Source organism: Dromiciops gliroides, chromosome 4 (assembly GCF_019393635.1).
Source record: "Dromiciops gliroides isolate mDroGli1 chromosome 4, mDroGli1.pri, whole genome shotgun sequence".
Lineage (NCBI taxonomy): Eukaryota > Metazoa > Chordata > Mammalia > Microbiotheria > Microbiotheriidae > Dromiciops > Dromiciops gliroides.
The window spans coordinates 262,592,951-262,617,169 of NC_057864.1; the positions used below are offsets into that span (position 1 = coordinate 262,592,951).

Sequence of the window (24,219 nt, forward strand, 5' to 3'; positions counted from 1 at the left end):
ATAGTAGGTACTTAATAAATGGCTGTATGATCTTATGTGCAGAATCAACATGATATACCTATCAGCATCAGCACAGTGCAGTGGAAGGAAGGAAGGTAGGATGGATAGAAGGAGAGAAGCATTTCTTTTTTTTTTTTTTTTGCAGGCTATGGGGGTAAGTGACTTGCCCAGGGTCACACAGCTAGTAAGTGTGAAGTATCTGAGGATGGAGAGAAGCATTTCTAAAATACCTACTATGAACCAGATAATATGCTAAAGTCTTTACAAATATTATATCATTTGGTCCTCACAACAATCTTATGAAGTATGTGCTATTATTACCTTCATTTTACAGTCATTTTATCGAGATTAAGTGATTTGCCCAGGGACACACAACTCTTAAGTTTCAAAGTCTGCATTTGAACTCAGGTCTTCCTGAGTCCAGACCTAGCCCTCTCTCCATTGCTCCCCCTAGCTGTCCCAAGGCAGAAAACCCACAGTACTGAGACAATCATCAGACTCCATATATACGGAGATCCTTAGGGCAATCTCTTTCAACCAACTCGCTGAGAATTGAAAGTTCTGAAAATAACACTCAGAAAGTCTCCGATTTCCAGACATCAAATATTTTAGGACAAAGTGGAAGATGGACACTCAGTTCCCTTGTGGGACAAAGGGGGAACCATAGGAGATAGACCAGCTCTTATAATTATGAAGCGAGTCAGGTCATTGTGAGGACTAGCAGGATATTAGACAAGGCTTAGGTTTGGCGTCTCATCTGGGGACTGAAATCGGTTCACTGTCTTATCCAACAAAAAAGGTAAACCAGATAAAGTCTGTAATTGAAAATGTAATTGAAAAGGATAGATAATTCCTTTCAGAGAAGGACATCTCAGGCAGAGTGTCAGAAACTTTTTAAAAGTTTGAAACATTCTCATTCTGTCCTTGGTTTTGAGGGCCCCAGACTTCTCAGAACCTTTCCTTCAAATATCAGCAGCTACATCTGATAATGATTGGGTACAGTTTTATTACACGATAGTGGGAATGAACACTTTACTTTTTTTTTTTTTCAGGAGAAAATATTACAAGGGCAATTTATCTCCCAGCCAGAAGGAGTAGCTGATAATTATTTTTGGCTTCAGATAAACCCAGCTTGTGCAAGGGATTTTTTTTTTCTGTGTATTCATCACAAACATAGTTTGTACAGTTTGGGCTAGGGATTTTTTCTTCTGTGTACTCATCATCAAACTGATGTGGGTAAAAGATTCGATCACATGGTATGATGCATAGACTATGGGACTTGGAATCAGAAAGACCTAGGACCAAATCTTGCCTCTGATACTTACTATCTGTGTGGACCTGAGAAAATCACTTAATTCTCTCAAGCCTTGGGTTGTGTTTGTTTTTTCCATCTATAAAATGGGGGCCAATGATAGCACTCACCTCCCGGTGTTGTTTCGAGGATCAAATGAGACAATTTATGAAGGAGGGCTCTGAAAACCTTCAGTCACTAAATAAATGTGAGGTATTGTTACTATAGAATTCTTGAAAATTATTGTAGCAAGTTGAAAATAGGGGATAAGTCAGTCAAGTCAGTTAATAAGAATTTAATAAGCACTATGTGCTAAGCACAAGTCAGTTAATAAGTATTTAGGTGGCTCAGTGGATAGAGTACCGAGCCAGGAGTCAGGAATACTCAACTTCCTGAGTTCAAATCTGATCTCAGACCAGACACTTCCTAGTTGTGCGACCCTGGGCAAGTCACTTCACTCTGTTTGCCTCAGTTTCCTCATCTGTAAAATATCTCCACCCCTATCACTGAGCCTTTGCACTAGCTGTTCCTCATCCCTGAAAAACTCTTGTCACCTCGACCTCCAGTTTTTCCGGTCCTCTTTCAAGACTCAGCTCAAATATCACCTTCTAGGGGCAGGTAGGTGGTGCAGTGGGTAAAGCACCGGCCCTGGATTCAAGAGGACCTAGGTTCAGACTGGGTTGACACTTACTAGCTGTGTGACCCTGAGCAAGTCACTTAACCCTCACTGCCCCACAAATAAAAATCACCTTCTGCAAGAGGGCTTTCTAGTCTCTGTGGGCTGCTAGTGATTTCCCCTATGAGATTAACTTCCATCTGCTCTGTCTATATCTTGCATTTCCCTAGTTATTTATAAGTTTTCTCCCTCTTTAGCAGGTGAGGGCAGGGATCATATTATTTTCATTCTTTGTATCTCCAGAACTTAGCACAATGCTTGACACATTTTTGTTGTCCTTCAGTTGTTTTGGTCACTCTTTGTGACCCTTTTGGGGGTTGTCTTGGCAAAGATCCTGGAGCGATTTGCCATTTCCTTCTCCAGATCATTTTATAGATGAGGAAACTGAGGCAATTGGGGCTAAGTGACTTATCCATGGTCACAAAGCTAGTTAAGTGCCTGACGTCAAATGTGAGCTCAGGAGGATGAGTCTTCCTGACTCCATCCTGGGTGCTCTATCCACTGCACTACCTAGCTATCTCTTCGAGGGTAAAAGCTAGGTTATAAAGATCTTTAAATGCCAAATGAAGGAGCCTATATTTGATTCTGGAGCTAATAGAGGCCCTCACAACCCCTCAGGTGAAGGTTGGATATGTTTTTGGCTCTTGCAGTTTGTCAAAACAAAGATATGAAATGCCAGCATCAACATTCCCTTCTCTCAATACAGATCTCACCTTCCTCCCCAGCATACAATCTTATAGAATGGGCCAGGGCATGAAGACATTTGGGGACTGGCCCAATCCCTTTATTTTACAGATGCAGAAACTGAGCCTCAGGCAGGAATGACTTTGTACAAGGTCACACTGTTTGTACGCATCAGAAGGTTTAAACCCAGGTCCCCACAGTGCTCTTTCCTAAGTACAATGAGGATCAAATAAGATGTCTTTGTGCACAAGGTACTTTGTAACCATAAAATGCAAGTATAAAACATAAATGTCAGTTTGTATAATTTAGAGCTGGTATTATGAGGGGGTGTGGTCATAGTTAACTGCGGGTGTCTTTCCAGGGCTCGGTCCTGGGTCCTCTTCTTCCTCCTATACAATTTTTCTAGGTGATCTCATCATCTCCCATAGATTCAATTGTCATCTGTATGTAGATGATTCTCAGATCTATTTATCCTGCCCTAACCTCTCCTCTGACCTCCAGTCTCTCATCTTCAATTGCCTATAGGACATCTTCAATCGAATGTCCCACAGACATTTTAAATGAAGCATCTCCAAAACTGAACTCAATATCATTTCCCCAAAATCTAGCCCTCATACTAACTTCCCTATTACTATTCAGGGTTCCATGATTCTCCTTGTCACTCAGGCTTGAAACCTGTGTGTCATCCTCTCTCTCTCTCTCTCTTCTCAATGTCTCTCCCCCCCCACCTCTTTCTCTTTCACTCTCTCTCTTCTCAATATCTCTCTCTTACTCCCCTCCTCTCGCTCATATTCATTCAGTTGCCAGGTTCTGTTCTTTCTATCATTGTAATCTCCCTTGCTCTTACCTGATACTGCCACCACCCAGATTTGCACCACCTCCCATCTGGGCTGTTGCAAAAGCCTTCCTGGGTGGCCTCCCTGCCTCAAGTTTTTCTCTACTCTAGTTCAACCCCAAATCAGTTGTCAAATTGATATTCCTAAAGCATAGGTATGACCTTGCCACCCCTCCTCTCCTCTCCAGTGGCTCCCTATTACCTCCAGGATCAAATAAAAAACCCTCTGTTCAGAGTTCAAGTCTCTATATAAACTAGCCCCTCCCTACTTTTCCAGTCTTCTTACACCTTATTTACTCCTCTCCAAATACTTTGAGATCTCATGACATGGGCATATGTTCCACACTTGTTCTACCTCTAGGCATTTTTACTGGCCATCCCTCATGCCTCAAGTACTTTCCTCATCTTTGCTTCCTGGTTTTCTGACTTATTTCAGGAACCAGATAAAATCCCTTCTAAAAGAAATCTTTCCAGATCCCCCTTAATGCTCATGATGTCCCTCTGTTGATTATCTCCAATTTAGCCTGTATAGCTCTTGTTAATACATAGGCATTCGCATGTCATCTCCCCTGTTAGGCTTTGAGCTCCTTCAAAGGAAGAACTGATTTTTGTATTTCTTTTGTATTCCCATCATGCACATAGTAGACCCTTACTAAATATTTGTTGACTTGACTTGTTACCTAGTGAAACAAATGCCAGCAGAATCTATATTCCCTGAGTTTCCATTAAAATATGATAAAATGCCATTTTTAAATGGAATTCAATTTTAATGGAAATAGACCCACAGCACCTGACATGAGTGCCTCTGTAATTCACAGCAGTGCAAATGTCCTTGAAACACTGAAATTCTTCCAGTAGTCCTAGTGGAATTTCTTATTTAATCACTAATCTGTCTTCCTGTCTAGGCCCAACTGTCCCTAAGACACTGCTTAGATTTTTCTATTCTTGTCTTTCTCCTGCCATGATTCCTTTTTCCACACCCTATAAAAGCATTTTTCTTCCCTCCTTCCATCTTCTTTCCTTCCTTCCTTCTGACTTCTTTCCTTCCTTCCTTCCATTCCTCCCTCTTTCCTGGCATAGAATGAAAGAAATCTAGATTTTAAAGGTCACTTAAGGGGCAGCTAGGTGGCGCAGTGGATAGAGCACCAGCCCTGGATTCTGGAGGACCTGAATTCAAATCCAACCTCAGACACTTGACACTAGCTGTGTGACTCTGGGCAAGTCACTTAACCCCAATTGCCTCACCAAAACCAACCAAACAAACAAAAAAAGGTCACTTAATCCAACTCCCTCCTTTACAGATGGGGAAACTAAAACCATAAGCAATGAAGTGACTAATCAGAGGCCACACAGATAGTATCAAAACTATAGAAAATTAAGGATAAATAAGAGTTTCTTCCCAATCCTTGCAAGATTTTCTTAGATGAAATCCCTAATTTTCATTTGGCCATAAACCACTGCTTATGCAGAACTGCCTCAGTCCTTGCCCATTATGGTGAGAAAGAGTCAGACATGGAAGAGAAAAAGAGGAGAGTGGACAGAGAAAAGAGAAAGGATTTTCAGAACTGTTTTGTTTTTTAATAACCCAGTATTATCATCCAGAAAACTAGGATGGAAATATTTTATGTAAATAAAGTATAGCAATATTTCTTAACAACATAAGGTAAGGGAGCCAACAATGAATATTGTAGGCAAAGAGCTGATCTTAGAGTCCGCAAGTGATGGTCAAATGTGTCAAATGCCACTTTTGACATATACTGGCTGTGTGACCCTCTCAGGGCTCCAGACAATTCTTTAGGGCTACAAGTCGAAGAGGAGGTGCTGATCTGCTTTAGCAGAGGAAATCCCTCACTTAGAGATCCCAACAGCTATGAAATCAAAAGGTTGGTTTAAAAATGTGTTAACTTTTTAAAATTCAGAATATTTGAGGAATTGGGTAGTCTGGTTAATTTACTATTTTGGTGGTAGTAATCACAAGAGTTGTCATTGGAGTAGGGATAAGTGACATTTGTACAGTGATTAAAAGTTTACACAATTCTTTCTATAGCAGGATGAGAGTCTTGGGGACACCACCCACATATGCCTCCTCTTTGGCTACCATCTTGACTTTTTCCCATATATCCAGTCAAGGTCAGGAAAAGATCAATGCTGGCACTTCAGGAACTCTGGGGAATCTGGCCACCTGGATGGCAAATACCTCAACCACCATATATCCATGACAATAAATCTGTGGGCAAGGGAAGCCTGGGTTATATGAACACTATCTTACTTGAGCCTTAAAACAACTCTGTGAAGAACGATAGGTATTGCTATTTCCATTTTGCTGAGGAGGAGACTGAGGCTCAGAGAGATATAATTTTCTAACAGTCCCAGACCTTGGAAAAGTCTGAGTTAGCATGCTGGAAGATAGGAAAGATATGACAGCGAGTCCTGGAGCTAGTTTGGACCAACTCTCGAGAACCTCCTCAGAAATTGGCAAACTACAAATCAAGGCTTAATTTAGTGCTTTGTTGATTTCTAGATTTAGTAAAGTGATGGAGAAAATGTTAGTAATGAAGACGAAACTTAAAGTGTGTTGTTTTTTGGAAGACCTAGTTATTAAACATTTACCAGCACACTGCTAACATATGGGAGACTGGTTTGAAGTCAGATCATTTTTGTCTTGTGCTTTTAATTAATCCCTGATATAAGCTTGCTTAGCTGCCAAAGCTTCATAGCTCTGGATTTGGAAGAGACATTGGAAGTCATCTAGTCCAAATCCTCACTTTTCTAATGAGGAAACTGAGGCTCCAGAAAGGCGAGGCTATTTATGTAAAGTAATTTGTGTACTTCTCATAACAGCTGAATGTGAAGTGTGCCAAGGAAATGAACCCCCCCCCCCCCGAACAAAATGATTCTTGGAATGACCAGGGTTTTGGTTTCCAGCTAAAAGGAATGTATTGTGTTGAGCAGCTCCACAGTATGGAATTACTTATATAATAAGTGGAATAGCATTACATATACTGGTCATGGGTCAGTAATATAGTATAGTTCTCACCAACAATAAAAATTATTAAGCCTCTTTTTTTCTATTCTCTCCACAGCTGCCAAAATGATCATCTTAAAATATATCTTACCATATTACCTACCCTGTTCAAAAAGCTTTAGAGCTTCCTATTACCTCTAGGATAAATTCCTCTGTTTGGTATTTAAAACCCTTTGCCATGTAGCTCCAGTCTACCTTTTCAAGCTTATTTACACATTCTTCTTCTTCATTCATTCTGTGGATGGCCCAGCCAAATTTTCCTTCTCACTGTTCCTCATCGATGACATTTCATTCCTCACCTCTATGTTTGAAATAGACTAAGCATCATTCCTGCTCTTCTACCTCTTATCATCCCTAGCTTCCTCTGAAGTTTATATAAAATACTGTTTTTCATTCGAGATCTTTCCTTATCCGTCAAGCTGCTAGTGCCCCAGCCCAAATTTATCTTGGATTCATTTTGTTCATACTTTATATTTAGAAATATATTATTTTGTTCATATTTATATTATATTTTGTTCGTATATTATATTTATAAATCATATCAATTTAAAAAATTATAAAATATGGATATTTTATAGTTATATTTCATGTACTTTCTCTTAATAAGATGTAAGCTCCTTGAGAGAAGATACTGTTTCCTTTTTGCTTTGTATTTATTCCCAGCTTCTTATATAATGTTTACCATGCAGTAGATGATGAGAAATTCTTTTGAATATTGAATGAAAATGTAAATAAAATTATAGCTTAGTTGAAGCCTTCATGGAAGTTGGACTATATCATTAGTATTATGATCTCACAGCCATGTTCCTTGTAGGCTTTGGTGTTGTAGAGAAGTTATAGAGAGCACAAAAGAAAGAAATCAAAACCCATGAAAGAAACCAAGAAGGAATTGAAATGTTTTTTAGAATGGAGAATAGATGGCTGAAGAGACAGCACAGTATAATCAGAAAAGAACTAGGATTTAGGAGTTTGAAGATCCAAGTTGGAGTTCCATCTCCATCATCACCTATGCCTATGATCTTGGACACTTTGCTTTTCTGAGTCTCATAGAATCCAAGGACTGAAAAGAACCTTAAAGGAGCTCTGGTCAAATACCAACCTGAGAAGGAATCCCCTTTACAACATTGGGAAAACTTATGTAATCATCCAGGTTCCAATTGAATACCATCAATGACAGGGAACTCATTAATTCCTAGGCAATTTATTCAATATTTTGGACCTTCTGATTATTGATATCCCTCGTATTGAGCTGAAATTGGCCTCCACAAATAATTTCCATTCCTACTTTCCCCCCTGAAGCTAAATGGAAAAAAAGACTAATCCTTTTTCCACATACCAGCCCCTCAAATACTGGAATACATCTATCATGTTTTCCCCAAGTCTTCTTTTCTCTAGAATGAAAACTCTCAGTTTCTTCAAATGTTCCACTCATGGCATAGTTCTGTCTTCTTACCATTCAAGTTGCCATTCCTTTGGGTATTCTCTGGCTTGGTACAATGTGGTTCATATAAATGAATACAATAACTGATAAGCTCTGACTTGAATACAACAGTGCTGTCATGCCTCAAATTTTGGACACAAGACCTCTTTCAATGCAAATTGATTTTTTTTTAGACTGCCATATCATATCACTGACTCATTACGAGGTTTACAGAACCTGTTATATGCCCTGAGATCTCTGGTGATTCCGTTTCCATTTTCTGTATAAGTAATCCCTTATAGCATTGGATCATGAGAGAATTTTGAGGTAGGCCTTCTATACCAAGTCACTGATAAAAAATGTTCAACATAAGAAGGGCCATGGACATAGAGCCATGGCATTTTACTGGAACCTTTCTTGCCATTGATTTAATCATCACTACTCTTTGGGGTCAGTCATTCACCTAGTCCCAGGTCATTTCTCCATCTTGTCCCCTGTAAAATGCTGAAAAACTGGCAAATTCCTTATAGAAATTCAATTATACTTGATCTGTGATGTTGCTCAAAAATATCAGTCCAATTACTTTGTCACAAAAGGAAATTAGGTTAATCTGGTACCATTTGTTCTTGATAAAGTCATGCTGTCTCTACTCTAACTCTTTGTAAAGTGTTCACAAGATAACCCTCTAATAAGTCGATCTAGAATTGTGCCCAATAATAGAAGTCATTACTCTAGTCAGCTAGTAGCTTGAATTTTAAAGGATTCACCTCTTTCTCCATTTGAAAACTGGCAACAATACAGTTATCCCTTCACATCTCAACTTTCCCCATCACAGTTTAGATATATCACAGGTAAACATAAGAAACTAAATGGGAATTTGGTGGGAGTTTTGTGGAAGCCACCAGATGACATACAAAGGCCAGCAGATGACACAAAAAAAGTTAGAAACTCAGAAATGCATAAAATATATGTATAGTATTGTATAATATCAATGTATTTTATCTTTTAATACCATAATAATTCTGACTTCATTGTTATGAAGGGAGGGTCAAAAATTTATAATCCCTAAGTCCTATGATGTGGAAATGATAACTGTATTTTCTTATCTTCAGTCCAGCAATACTTCTCTCAGTCTCTATAGAAAAGTACCACAGAGGACTATCTCCTTCAGTTATTCAAAGATCACTGCTGGTGGTTTAGCAATGACACCTAACTACATTTTCAAAATGTGGGGATTGTAGTTTGTCTAGGAAGGTGTCTTGAACTCAGTGGGGGCAGTTCATGCTCCTTTGCCTTCTCTTCATGTATTTTGTGCTTTAATTCCTTGCTAACTACTTTCTCTCAAGTGTAAGATAAGTAGAAGAACAACTGTCACTATTCTTTGTGTAGAAAACAAGCACGATAGGAATGGAGTAATTTTGACTTTTTTTCATCATCCATTATCATCCATAACAAGCAGGGATCATGTCTTTTCTTTAATTTTTCTCTTGATCTCAACACAAATTTTGTTCTTCTTGTTCTCCTCCTCCTCTTTCTTTTTCTCCTTAAACTTTGCTGAACACCTCAGCTTATTCTGTGCTTGAACATTTCTGTTATCTATTATGCCAATCATTTGTATCTATGCTGTACTTCCTGCCCTTGCTGCTTTTGAACATGTCATTACAAAATGCAAACCTGAGTTCAAATCTAGCTTCAGACACTTGACACTTACTAGCTGTGTGACCCTGGGCAAGTCACTTAAACCTCATTGCCCCGCAAATAAAATAAAATGCAAACTGATCAGTGAGTTCCTTGTACAGCCATATTATTTTCCTGCATCAGAATAATTAATGTCTATTTCATCAGAATTTTATTCTCAAATTATGAACAAAATGATTTTAGAAAAACCTGGAAAGACTTACATAAACTGATGCAGAGTGAAGTGAGCAGAACCAGTAGAACACTTTACATAATAACAGCAATGTAATATGATGATCAACTGTGATGACTTAGCTATTCTCAGCAATACAAGGATCCAAGACAATTCCAATGGACTCATGATGAAAAAAAACTATCCACCTCCAGAGAAAGAACTGATGGTGTCTGAATGCAGATCAATCACATACTATCTTTTACTTTGATTTTTTGTGATTTTTGTTTGTTCTTGTCTGTTTTCTTTCACAACATGACTATTGTGGAAATATGTTTTGCATGACTGCACATGCATAACCTATATCAAATTGCTTACCATCTCAGGGAGTGAGAAGGGGAGGGAGAGAATTTTGAATTCAAAATAAAAAAGAATGTTAAAAATTATTTTGAGATGTAATTGAAAGAAAATATTATTTTAAAAATAATTTCCTTCTCAAAATGACCTCATGCCTTTTAAGCCAATTTCCCCTCCACAATCATAGAACACTAGATTCTGCCTATTTTTTCTTTCTCTGAACTCTTTGAAATACATTTCTTCAGAATCCAGGCTGTACAACAAACTATACCAGACCAAGACAGTTCTTCTTGATCATATAAGCTTATGTCTCCACACCCCATAGTAGGAATTTGTTCCTTTCTTCCTCTGGTGACCAGTACTAGATGTTGTCTCCCCTTGTAGTACATGTGGATATACTTTTCAAAAAGGATGAACTTCAAAGATTATATTGTATGTCACTGACAGCAACTATATCCTTCTACAAGGAATTTACAGTATCAAATCACAGATATTTTGGGGAAGGAGATCTGTGGAGGACAATGGGAGGCTGGTCCCTGAAATTTTTCACAAGAGATAAATAGGTATTTAAATGGAACCTTGGCTCTTAGAATCCATAGTGTCTTTTAAGTTTAAATTGATTTAATTGGCATTATTAAGTACTTACTATATGCCAGGCATTGTGTTAGGCACTGAGAATAAAAAGACAAAAATTAGAAGAGTCATTGCTTTCAAAGAGCTTACATTCTACTAAAAGATAGGAGGGAATTATTTATTTCCCCCTCAGAACTAGAGTAGGAGAAATGTGTAATGGAGGAAATAGAAAGATGAATTATTGGTATAATAAAAAATGTCTACTATCATAAATTACAGAATAGTTGTTAATCTTTTTTTGTGGGGCAATGAGGGTTAAGTGACTTGCCCAGGGTCACACAGCTAGTAAGTGTCAAGTGTCTGAAGCTGGATTTGAACTCAGGTCCTCCTGAATTCAGGGCCAGTGTTTTATCCACTATGGCACCTAGCTGCCCCCAGTTGTTAATCTTTATTGGTAGAGAGGATGGTGGTGGGTGGGTTTCCTTCTCAGGAATTACCTATTCCAATGAAATCACAGGTCTAGACAAAGGAAAAGTAGGAGCATCCTTTCTGAAATTTTCCTTTGTGTACCAGAATTTAAACGAAGTTAAATTGTATTCGTTTAAACTGCATTAATTTAGCTTACTTTGTCAGTGCCATCAGCAATATAGTCATTGCCTTCTGGCTTTTAAGTACACTTATGGCATATCTATCTATATTGCTTTATTTTTTTCCACAAAGACGTTAAAAATATAAGACACAGCATAAACACAAGGGGAATATTTTGGAAAGCAAATATCTAAGGTTAGAGGCCAGTTTTTGTTTATTTGTGGGGAAAGACTGTCAGCCCTAAAGCTACTGACTGTGATGTTCTGTAAGTGAGGAAATGCCATTGATCTATCAGCTATATAGATTGAGTAAACAGAAACAAATGTCTTGTAGCATTACACATCCATGGGCTGGCATGAAATGGAATATCAATCTCAAGCTGGAGGATTTTTTGAAAGCAAGCTGTATAAGACCCTCTACCATCTGACCACAACCTATATCACCCACAATGAGCCTTACTTAGGTGAACACTCTGTTCCACCTAGAAGGATCCACTCATTCTCCATCCAATTCTCCTTAAGCTTTTCCACTTTCCTCCTGGGTGAAATACCCTCCCTTTCTGCCCATAACAATCAGATCCATCCAATATTTTTTCAGGAAGCTTACTCCAACTTCTCTAGCTAGAAATCATCTTTTATCTCCTCTGAAATTCTCGGAACTCTTATAGCCCTTATTTCTATACCATCTTCATAGTAAACATCTAATAAATACTTTTTCTTTCATTCATTCATTTTGCAACTCAGTTCGTTGTTTTTGGCACATAGTAGGTGCTTAGAAAATACTTTCATTCAACAGACATTTATTTATTCAGTGCCTTCTACTGTGTTAAATGTTACCAATATAAATAACATATAGTCTCTATCTTCACCGATCTCAGAAATTTATAGGGGGCAGAATATATACAACTATAGAAAATAGGCATTAACAGGGCATATTCAGGTTGCATAGGCACACCAGTCCATGCTCTATGAATCCTTATATGTATAATAGAATGTAGAACATAATGTAAATAAATCCATTATAGAGGTAAAAACAATATACTATACAGCATTGAAGAGGGTTAGAGTGAGGGTAGTATCTTTCATGCAAATATGTCTATTTTTTCACCTAAAATGCAAACTGTTGGCATAACAGAATTGGACCTTATACTTCTCTGTATCCCCCACCCCCGTATTGTGCACTTCACATAGTAGGGACTCAGTAACTAATAATACTAATGCTCATGATCTGAATTCCTGTGACCATGTTTCAGACAAACATGATGGAAAAAAGTCCAAAGCTATTTGATGACCTTCCCATGTCACGTGGAAAACTGGCAATTCATTGTCTAAAATACTCCATGGATGTTAGGCATAATGCTGGCTTTTGCTTCACAATTATAATTATACATCTCTCTGCACCAGTAATTCCTGGAACACATAACTTAACTCTTTCATTATTCCTACTATCTACGTTGGTTTCACACCATGATGATGGGCAGAGCTTTTAGAAAGAAGGCATCTTTTAGAAAGGGTATGTGAAATGCTGACTGGCCTCCCATGCATATCTAAACCAGTGCACATGGTTCAATTCAACTCAACCAACATTAAATGAGCTTTTCTTCTGTGCAGACCACTAGGCTTTACATGGGCTCTGACTTAGTGGCACTACTTTATAGGGCAGACACTGGACATTTGCCATGATGCTTGCCTAAAAATAAGCAGGTGTGACCAACTCAACCCTTGAATCCAGTTCAAAACTGTTTTGAAGCAGTTATGTGTACAACTAACATTCCCCCTTTCTTCCTCCTAAACTTCTAACAACTCTTGATGTTTTTTGTTGAAATATCTTTCTTTATCAATATTTTAAAGAAGATGATATTTTTGCTCATTCTGACACTTAGCTGCCTTAGCCCTATATGAGAAGAGTAATTAAAATTTCCTTTGCCATGACAGTAGATTCTTTCCATCAAAGAAAACCAAATGCTGAAGATAATTGATTTCATCAGAGTACAATTATACATGACAATTAGACTACAACTGCAGCAATCAGTAAGAACTAGCAGAGAATGTTAAGTCTAAAAAACTGGTTCTGATTTTTCCACCCTACTCGATTTGTGACTGAACTACTCAAACTTTCCTTGTGAGCGTCTACTCAGTCACAAAAATAACCTGTTCCTTTACCTGTTTCCTTTTAAGGAACCTCTAGACAAGTGGAACTTGGTTTGTTTTTGTTTGCTTTTTTAGAAAGGATTGTGAAGATTACAACTGCCCCATGCAGCCCTTCTGTGTTTGCTAAACTTAAGGAGCATCTCTCAAAACATTTAAATGGAATAAATGACGAGCAAGCTGTTCTGTCATCACATCGGACTATCCTGGGTTTGATGTTTGCTGGACACATTTTCTTTAACCATTTAAGCTTCTAGCTTCTCTTAGAACTGAGGCTACACTATTTTTTTAACTGACAGATAAAAGGAAAGGAAAGGAATATGTAGTTATCAGGAAAAAGGGCTCATGAAAAGTCAAGAGGATAATCAAAGAGATGTTGGCTGCTGCCCTTTCCTGCATTAAAAGGAAAAAGCAAAAAAAAAAAAAAAAGATTCACAGGACATCTTCTCATCTAACTTGATGTAGTTCAGACACTAAGGCATTGCCTGTGTTTCTTCTGCAGACCACTATCACACCTCTCCTCTGTTTTTAAGCTAATAAACAAACTCTTATTTCCTTAAGTTAAAAGGCTTTTCAAAGCAGCATCAGTGATAACCAAGAGAGAGAAGGGGGAGGAGAAGAGGGGGAAAGAAGGAAAAAAAGAATGTGAAGGAGGGAAGGAGGGAGAGGAAGAAAGGAAGGAGAAGGGGAATGAAGAAGAAGAGGAAGGGAAAGAGAAAGAGGAAGGAGGAGGAAAGGAAAGAGGAAGAACAGAAGGAGGAGGAAGAGGAAGAGCAAAACGGGGACGGGCGGGGGGAAAGAGGAAGAAAAACTAGGAGGAAGGGAAAGAGAGGAAGAAGAGGAGGAGGAAGAGAAGGAAAAGAGAAGGAGGAGGAAGGGAAAGAAGAAGAGAAAGAAGAAAAAATAAGAAAGCGGGCTTGTCAGTGCATACCTTAACCTCTTGGTTGGTAAATATCTCCACATCCACCACACAGGCAATCAGAGTGGAGACATCACAGTCCATGCTCCGGGCTGGCATTCCCCACTCTTTGTATTTAAAAAAGAAAAAAAGCAGAACTCAGCAGCTTCGGAGTTTTCAGTTATGTGAAAAGCCTCCAATTAAGAATCTCCACTGCAAAGTGGGCAGTGGTGTGTTCTTCTTGGAGCCAGGGACTCTTTGCACCCAGAGCTGCCTCTGCTTGGTATACCCTTGCAACTGAGCAGGCACAGCCGAGAAACAGAGCCTCGTCCCTCTCGCATGGCAATGACATCACCACAAAGACTGACATAAGCTAAATCTACTTTTTTTTTTTCTCCCCCTCCACAAGCCTTTTATCTCCAGGCAGTGCAGTGGAGCAAATTGAACATGATTATGTGCTAAATCTGAACTTGGACTAAATCAATTCGGGCAACGTTCGCTGGGAACTGAGTCATAGCTGTTGTTTCTGCCGAGTGCTTAGGTTTGCAAAAAAAAAAAAGGTGGGGTATTGACATCAGAGGTTCTGCTCTGTTGGGGGAAATAATTCTGCAGTTAAGCATTGTGAGGTGAAGGTTTGCCGATTTTTCTCCCCGCTCTCCCCCCAACACACAAACACATACACACTCACACCCCCCACAATACTAGGATGAAGTTGAAACATTTTGAAAATCGCTGGGCTTATGTTAATTGTCTGATGCCCATCAGCGGAGTGCACATGTTCTATGCATCCGAAAGCATGAAAGCGCGCAGGGTATAAGAAGAATGGAACTCCGTCCTTAAAGGGGCTGCACATAGCTGGCCATCAGTCACTTAGGCAGCCCGAGAGGAGGAGATAATTACAGGTTGGCTGAATGCTCTCGGAGGAGTGTCAGGGCATGCCGGGGACGCTAAAAGCTCTCTTCCCTCTTCAGACACCCGAGCAAGCACCAAGGTCACTCTAACCAAAAATGGGCCATGTGCAGGAGGTTACAAACCAAACATGCATCTATTTCTTTGGGGGGCAGATGGCAGGATATAATAGGAGAAGTGCATTGGCATAGATCAGTATATGGGACCAAGGTCTGTCTTTTGAGCTGGCCACAGGCATCCCTTCCTCTCCCGGTTCTTGGGAGTAACGACACTGACCAGCAGAGGTGGACAGAGGAGACATTGAGAATTGGCTTTCATTTTGGCATTAATTATGAAAATTCCATTAGTATTCATCAAATATTAGGGCATTTTCTAACTGGAAGAGACATTGGAAATCATCATCTAGGTCAGCACTCTCCTCATTTTACATAAAAGTAAATAAATACCTAAAAGTGAAATGACTTCCCCAAGGTCACACAATGAGTTCAAAGCAGAAGTAGGACTAGAACCCCCATGAACTGTTTCCTAGTCTAGTACTCTTTCAATAGTACCACACAGCCTCTAACACTTTAATATTCTAATATCTTTTTATCTATAGTGATTCCTATCTCATTGCCTTGGGTGGAAAATAGGCTAATAATTGTGAAATATTATTTATCATTTTGAGGCAGCTAGGTGACATAGTGGATAGAGTACTTGACCTGGAGTCAGAAAGACTAATCTTCCTGAGTTCAAATCTGGCCTCAGATACTTACTAGCTGTGTGATCCTGGGCAAGTCACTTAACCCTGTTTGCCTCAGTTTTCTCATCTGTAAAGTGAGCTGGAGAAGGAAATGGTGAAACACTTGGTATCTTTGCCAAGAAAACCCCAAATGGGGTCACAAAGAGTAAGACATGACTGAACAACAACAAATTTATCATTTAATCACTAGACCTCTAATAAAAATTAAAAAGTTTAAATTCTCATTATATATATTTTTAATTCGAATTCATAACAGCCTCACAAAAATATTGAAAGAAACCTGAGGTAGTGTCATTGTTATCCCCATTCTCAGTTGAGGAAATGAGGCAAACAGAGGTTAAGTGACTTTCCCAGGGTTACACAGCTAGTCTGTGCCTGAGGGCATAATTCATCACAGGTCTTCCTTTCTCGAGTTCTATGTTCTATCCACTGGGTCCCTAGCTCCCTAACTGGGTGAAGTGTTGAGACTTGAATGAAATATAAAGGAGGGAGCTAGGTTTAAAATTTAGGATCTAGCAGTACTTCTTACCAGAGTTACTTGGGCAAAGCATTTAACCTTTCTGGGCGCTTGATTTTCCTCATTTCTAAAATAAGAAGTTAGACTAATGGCCACTGTGGTTTTTACCAGTTCCAGATCAATGCTCCTGGGATATCATCCTCTTTCTTGGGGGCAAGGAGAACTAGAGAGACAGAGAGATAAGAAACAATGGAGAACAGGGATATTTCCATGATCCTTTGTTCAAACAAATGTCAGGACAAAGGGCTCTGATTTTACATGCAAGAGATAATTGTGATATTTCCACATAGATGTCTTTTGTTGTCCTCCTTGTTTTCTGATCTTTCTGAGCAACATTTCAACATTCAATGTTCCTGTCCTTCGAGGAATCATATGTATCAAATTTAATCTACCAGGAAAACAACAAATGTTTTTTGAGCGTTTCATGTAGGTTGGGTGCTGTGATAGGCTTATGCGGGATATGGAGAAGTAACATCTCTTTCTTCAATTCCTTTATCTCCACACACAGTAATCTCCCCTTTTCAGGCTTTCACCTCCCTCCATCTGGACAACAGTCTTCTAAATGGTTTCCCCACCTCAAATCTCTTCCTCTTCCACCCAGTAGTTGCCAAAAGGTTTTTCTAAAAGTCTCACCTCCCCCTTTCTTCCTACCCCTAATAAACTCTAATGGCTTCCAATAATGGTTAAGAATACATACAAACCCTTCTGGGTCACATTTAAAGATTGGCTTCAACCTAGTTATCTTTCCAGACATGATCATGCCCCATCTCTCATCTCCATACCTTCCCAAAGTCTGTCTCTTTGTCCCGGAATGCACTCCCTCTCAATTCTCTTCAAAGCTCAGCTCAAAAATCCACCGTTACATGAGACTTTTCTTATTCCTCTAATTACTAATGGTTTCCTCACCACCGCACCTTTTTCCGACCCCATACCCCTCCAGTCCCAGCCAAAAAACCTTGTATTTTACTTTGTAAATGCTTTTCTCCCTCCTTTAGATCTAAATGTCCCGAAGTCTGTTTCATTTTTATGTTTGTATCACCAACATCTGACACTGTGTCTGGCATGTAGTAGGGGCTTTAAAAAAATGCATGTTGATTGAAAAGGCATAGTTTGGGTCTAGTTGGGAAGAGAAATCATTTGAATCTAAAAAGAAGGTATCCTCAAAGTCCTAGGGCCATTCTAAGCTTCAGAAAGTATCTAATGCTAGGGGCAGCTAGATGGCACAGTGGATAGAGCACCAGCCCTGGAGTCAGGAGGATCTGAGTTCAAATCCGGCCTCAGAAACTTAACACTTACTAGCTGTGTGACCCTAGGCAAGTCACTTAACCCCAATTGCCTCACCAAAAAAACCCAAACAAAAAAACAAAAACAAAAACAAGAAAGTATCTAATGCTAATATCAGAAAGTCCCAATATTTAACTTGTTTAAAAAATTGTATGATCATGAGTAATAATACAAGATGTAAATGATAAATACTCTATATGCCTGACAATTAAGGTGTGAGCACTAGTGACCAGCTAGGATTCTAAGAGGCAGAGGTGAGAATTCATCCCTGAGCATTCCAGGGATGAAGCAAAGGTGTGGAGTGCATAGTGAGTAGCTTCAGTTGACTGGAACACAGAATGCCTGAAGGGGACAAACATGTAATAATGTAAAGGTAAAGTACAGCCCAATTGTGGAGGACTCTTTTACCAAAATGAGGAGTCTGTATTTTATCCTAGGCAATAGGGAGTCCCAGAAGGTTAATGAGAGGGGGAGTTGCATAGTCAAATATGTCCTTTAGGAAGATTATTTTAGCAACTGTTTGGAGGGAACATGGATTGGAGAGGGGAGACTCATAAATTCTGTAATATTAAGGTATAAAATGACTGGCAAGTCTTAGTGTTACTTTGGAGGTTATTTTTATCTGAGGTCAAAGGCAATCCAACTTTGATAATGGACTTTTAGGTACTAATGAGAAGAATGGGGACATATTGGGAGTGAAGGAAAAACCTTCCCAGGCCCTCTGGATTTAAACCAAGCAGGCACTCATTTCTTCTGTTTATGTATAAGGCTATTCCAGACCAGCTGTTTGCGGGGACTCTAGTCTTGGCATTAGTTGTTTAGATAATGCCATACTAAGTCTCTGTGGCCACTGGGCATCAGGCAGCAGAGTCCTTCCAGTCTCAGAAGCTGCACCAACTAATGTCTCTTATGATTAATTGGTAACATTATTTTCCATCACCATCATCTGTTATTTAAAGGTATAATGCTAAGGCATATGAATAGTGGAGGCAGAGAGCCAACCTCTGGAGTCAGGAAGAGCCGGATTCAAGTCCTGCCCCCTACACAAACTAGCTGTGTGACCCTGAGCAAGTCACCAGTACTCCAAGGGAATTTTCTGAGGCTAGAAGCTGGAGAGTAGCTGTAGTTCTGCACTAAAGATGCCTAACATTGGTCAGAAGAAAAACCCCAAACAGACAGACACAATCGACCCACAAAAGCAGTAGAGTTGTGTGTTTTTTTCTTTCCCACACTTGTACAGGAACCTTTGAGGATCAAACTATTTCCTCACCTATTATCAGTAATTAGCACCTTGGCATGAATTAACCTATCATATCTGCCCAAGGGAAAACTATTCCCCCTTAACCGTAGTGCCTTCCCTCTGAGATTAACCCTAATCTATCATTTTTATATCATGTTTGTACACAGTTGTTTTTGTGCCATCTCCTCCATTAGTTTTTGAGCTCCTTGAGAGCAGGTACTATTTTCTGCCCTTCTTTGTAACCTCAGACTTTAACACAGCATCTGGTATTTAGTAGGTGCTTAATAAATGTTTACTGACTCAAGAGCCTTAGATTCTAGTTCTGCTGCTAACTCATAATATGGTCTTGAGTCGATCATTGCACCTCTGTGAGGTGCAATTACCTCATGTGCAAAATGATGGAATTAGATTAGATAATAAGTATGACAGGATCAGTTTTTCCCTGTTGAAGCTTCTTTCCTTCCACATACAACACATATTTACCTAAAAGAAGTCAAAATCACCCCAGGACTTGATGTATCTCAGCGTCTCTGAGCCAGCTTCCTGGTCATCTAAGGGTAGGAGTGCATTGGTAAATGTTTAAAAACCAGCTCTCCTAAGAAAGGGAAAAAAGGTACCTATAACCCACTTTTTTTTTTTGGCGAGGCAATGAGGGTTAAGTGACTTGCCCAGGGTCACACAGCTAGCAAGTGTCAAGTGTCTGAGGCTGGATTTGAACTCACGTCCTCCTGAATCCAAGGCCAGTGCTTTATCCACTGTGCCACCTAGCTGTCCCCTCTACAACCCACTTTTAAGATTAATCTGTATTATGAACATGTATCCATCACTTCCTTAAGTCTAGACAATAAACAAAATAATAAATCAACCCCTAATTTGTAGTTTTTCCCAGTTTTCAAGGTATAGATGTTCACACTGAACATTTAATAATCACATCTCCCAAGCTAATATGAGTTGGCTCTAACATGCCCCTGTATAAGAACATAAAAATGTCCTAGCCAGGTAGAGTCTAGACCTGTCAGATTTGGTGGGTAGCTAAGATCACAAATGAAGCAGATGATGGCTCAGGATAAAGCACTAGGTCTGGAGTCAAGAAGACCTGAGTTCAACTCTAGCCTCAGAGACTTAATAGCTGTGTGACCTTGGGCAAGTCACTTAAGCTCTGATTGCCTAACAGAATGGATCCACTGGAAAAGGAATTGGCAAACCAATCCAGGATCTTTGCCAGGGAAACCCCAAATGTGGTCAGGAAGAGTTGGACACAACTGAACAACAACATTTACACCTTGGACATTGGGCAAATGCTACAAATTGGAACTTGATTTATTGTTCTCTAGATTGTTGAGACTTCAGAAAGGGATGAAGAAAAATATGAAAATGAAGATTAAGCTTAAAAGTGTGTTGAATGTATTGAATTTTGAAAGCTGGTTGTTAAACATATACTAGCACATCCTTATGTAAGAAGATCATAGGCTCATAGGTTTAGAGACAGAAGGTTACCTTACAGGATGCAAAAGGAATTGTGGAAAGGTACCAAAGATAAACACTGCCTCCTTCCCAATTTTACTGAAAGCCAGCTCTCCTTATAGCTGCAGGGAGCTCAGGCCAACTCAGCACCTGTTAATATATTATCTCTTTACCACAGAGCACCTCCTTCTGCTGATTCTTAAATAAACACACACACGATCTTGCAGTTAATCTTAGGGGGTGGGCTCCTGCGGAGTCCAGCATCATTCCTTAGGATCACGGATTTGGAGGGGACCTTGGAGTTTTTCTCATCTAGCTGCCTCATCTTACAGATTCAGAAACTGAGGGCCGTGAAATGATGGGACTTTTCTAAGTTGGATCAAAGGGTTAGAGTTAAAGGACTGTGAAAGTGATCTAATCCAACCCCATATTTTATAGACGAGGAAACTGAGGCTTGAGTCTCACAGGATCTCAGAATCATGGGGTCACAGATTTAGAACTGACAGGGAGTTTATAGATGATCTGGTCCAATTCCCCATTCAGAAGGAGAAACTGAGTCCCAGGAAAATGGCATGACTTGCCCCAAATTGCAAAGGTCACCTCATGATTATAAGATCATAGCATCATAGATTTAGACCTTGAAGGTCATCGATCAAGATTATCCCTTTCATTTTACTGGTGAGGATACCCAGAAACCAGAAGTGACCTTTAAGCAGCAGAGGCAGAATTTGAATTCAGGCCCCTTGTGTCTAGAGCTCTTACAACTGCATTACACTGATTCTTTTCCTTATCCTTTATCCTTTCCAAGTCTAAAGAGGGAGACCCTTTTTTATGGCTCATCCTTTGGAAAGACATAATCTCCCACCTCATTTGCCCCATATTCAATTAGCTGACAGTTCTGTATGGGTTCCCTGCAATTGCTGTGATGCTGAAACACTTTTCAAAACCAACCCCACCAGTACCAATCCATGACAATAGGGGATTAGCCAGCCAGACAGTGCAGGATTACAGACACAGACAGGGAGCCATGGGAATGGTGGGCCGGATGGGATGAGACAGAAATAAATCTGTTTTCATAATTGAAGCCGAGTTAGAATTAGGAGAAAAACCCTGATAAGCACTCTGTCGGACACTGCACTAATTCTAGTCAAGTATCTCAGCTTAGCAGAAAGTTTGTTGTGGCCTCAGTCATCCCCGTGACCAAACCCCACGAGCCCCATTTGGGTTTGAGAGCTTACCCCATGGTGCCAAAGAGTGACCCATCAAAGGGATTGTGCCGGCAGGCTCTTGTGAAAGTCAGCAGGAGTCCTTCTCACTTAGTGTTTACATCCAAACACAGACAGGAGAGATCCTTGGCATTTTCCCTAAGCCAGGAGTGGGGAACTTGAGAGGCAGGGAATGTGGAGTCAGGAGGACCTAGGTTCAAATTCTGACTTTGACACATCTAGTATGACCCTGCACAAGTGATTTAACCTTTCTGGGCTTGTAAAGTGAAAGCATTAGATTCAATGTATCTGTGAGCCTAACACAAGTCAGGGCATTCTTGGACGGTTCTCTGCAGTTGTGTCTGATGGGCAATCTTCTCCTCAATAAGAAAAAGAAATCATTTTAATTTGACCCACAGTTTCTGAAGGTAGCTTTAAAGGTCTTTTATAAGTGGATAAAGAAATGACCTTCAGATCAGGAAAATCTGGTTCATCACCAAGACTTATTCATATTCATAAAATCATAGGTTTGGTTATGGGCACCACCTCCTTCTCCCCACCAAAAGATACACACGTTCATACGCACTCACACACCATGTGTGTACTCACATACACACATGTGCACATGCTCACACACAAATACACAACACATTCTCACACAGGCGTATATATACATACACATATAAACACCAAATGTCCCCAGTCACTGTGTCAGATGCACTTTCCCCACTGCACTGTGCTATGTCTAAAGAAATAACAATAGTATCTAGTCACATTTACATAATGTGTAATGGCTTATGGAATCAATGCAACCACTTGAGATGCCTTAAGCCAAAGACAAGATCTGTATGATGATCACCAGTGACCTAAAAGGGTCATTTTGATGGTAAGGCGGATAGAGCCTGGGCCTTCCAGTAAAGAAGACCTGAGTCCAAATCTGGCCTCAGACACTTACTGGGTGTGTGATCCTGGTCAAGTCACTCAACCTTTGTCTTTCTCAGTTTCCTCTTCTGTAAAAATGGGGATAATAATAGCACCCACCTCCCAGCATAGTTGTGAGGATCAAATGACTAATCTGATCACCACCTTCTATATAAAACCTTTACTCGTCACCTCCAGTTACCAATGCCCTCTCTCCAAAACTACCTTGGATTTAATAAATTAGTATTTATTTTGTGTCAATTCTTTATATTATATATACATATATTATATAATTCTTTATGCTAATATAATCACATGTTGTCTTCCCCCTATGGAATGTAAGGATTTTTTCAGGAAGGAAAGCTAGGGCAAATCTGGACAGCATACTAAAAAGCAGAAACATCACCTTGCTGACAAAGGTCGTCGTATAGTCAAAGCTATGGCTGTGAGAGTTGAACTACATAAGGAAAGCTGAGCGATGAAGAATTGACACTTTCGAATGGTGGTGCAGGAGAAGACTTTTGAGAGTCCATTGGAAAGCAAGGAAATCAAATCAGCCAATACTTAGAAATTAATTCAGGCTGTTCACTGAAAGGTCAAATACTGCAAATGAAGCTAAAATACTTTGGCCACATAATGAGAAGAATTGGAAAAGACCTGATGTTGGGAAAGACTAAAAAGGGGACAGCAGAGGATGAGATGGATAGTTTCATGAAAACCAATGAAGATGAACTTGGACAAACTTCAGGAGATAGTGGAGGATAGAAGGGCCTGGCGTGCTATGGTTCATAGGGTCATGAAGATTCAGACACAACTGAATGACTGAACAACAACAAATCTTACTGCAGTGCCTGTTACATAAGGAGGAGCTTAAAAGATGCTTATTGAATAACTGGTTGATTAAAAACACAAGCCTGTCACAACAACTGGACCCAATGAATGGTGATTAATAAATAGACTGATATCAACTTGAGCAAGGGACACATAATTCCTTGAATGCCCCACATCCCAAGCATAGTTGACCTGAGACTTTACCTCATGTGGAAAGTTTCTGTCACAACCACTTGCCTTTGCTCTCCATGACAACAGCTGTCCCTAAGTGGTGGAGGACAACTGGAATTTGTAATGGATTGTAAGTTCACTGTGAGTCAACAATGCAAACCATAGTAGTCAAAAAAGTGTCCTAAATGAGGAGGATGACAATTTAGATGTAAACTGCTCTGGTCAGGCCATATTGAAAATACTGTGCTATTCAGTTACAGGTACCACATTTAAAAAGTATCAAACTCTTTGTTAAAAAAATTATCACAATAATTTTGAGATATACCAACTCCACACTCCTTACCCCTGATCACGCTAAACCGATCAACACAGTAATGGTGTCTGACAGTGCTTACAGGATTCCACAGCCATCGTGTGGGACAAAACCAAGAAGGGATATCTTCTCATCTCTTTCAAGGGCAAAAACTGGTAATTATAAACAGAATTTAGCAGAGTTTTATCATTCCCATAGTTTGCTCTGTTCATGTCAATGTTACTGTTTTCTTGGTTCTGCTTACATTACCCTGCAAAATCTCATTCAAATGTCTCCATG

The 24,219-nt window shown here is 39.6% G+C and overlaps 1 protein-coding gene across 4 annotated transcripts in view; it reads right to left on the bottom strand.

The window, feature by feature from the left end:
* The window catches only part of RCAN2 (regulator of calcineurin 2), a 373,669-nt gene that overhangs the window by 147,069 nt on the left and 202,381 nt on the right, over window positions 1-24,219 (bottom strand). The window contains exon 1 of one of the 4 annotated variants that reach the window (XM_044001793.1): window positions 14,377-14,810. The exons of 2 other annotated variants lie outside the window; for them this stretch is intronic. In XM_044001793.1, coding sequence (XP_043857728.1) covers window positions 14,377-14,463 — 87 coding nt within the window. In that variant the 5' untranslated portion in view covers window positions 14,464-14,810. Of the gene's footprint in view, window positions 1-14,376; window positions 14,811-24,219 lie in introns of those variants that run through there. One more of the 4 variants, XM_044001792.1, reaches the window with a different exon arrangement.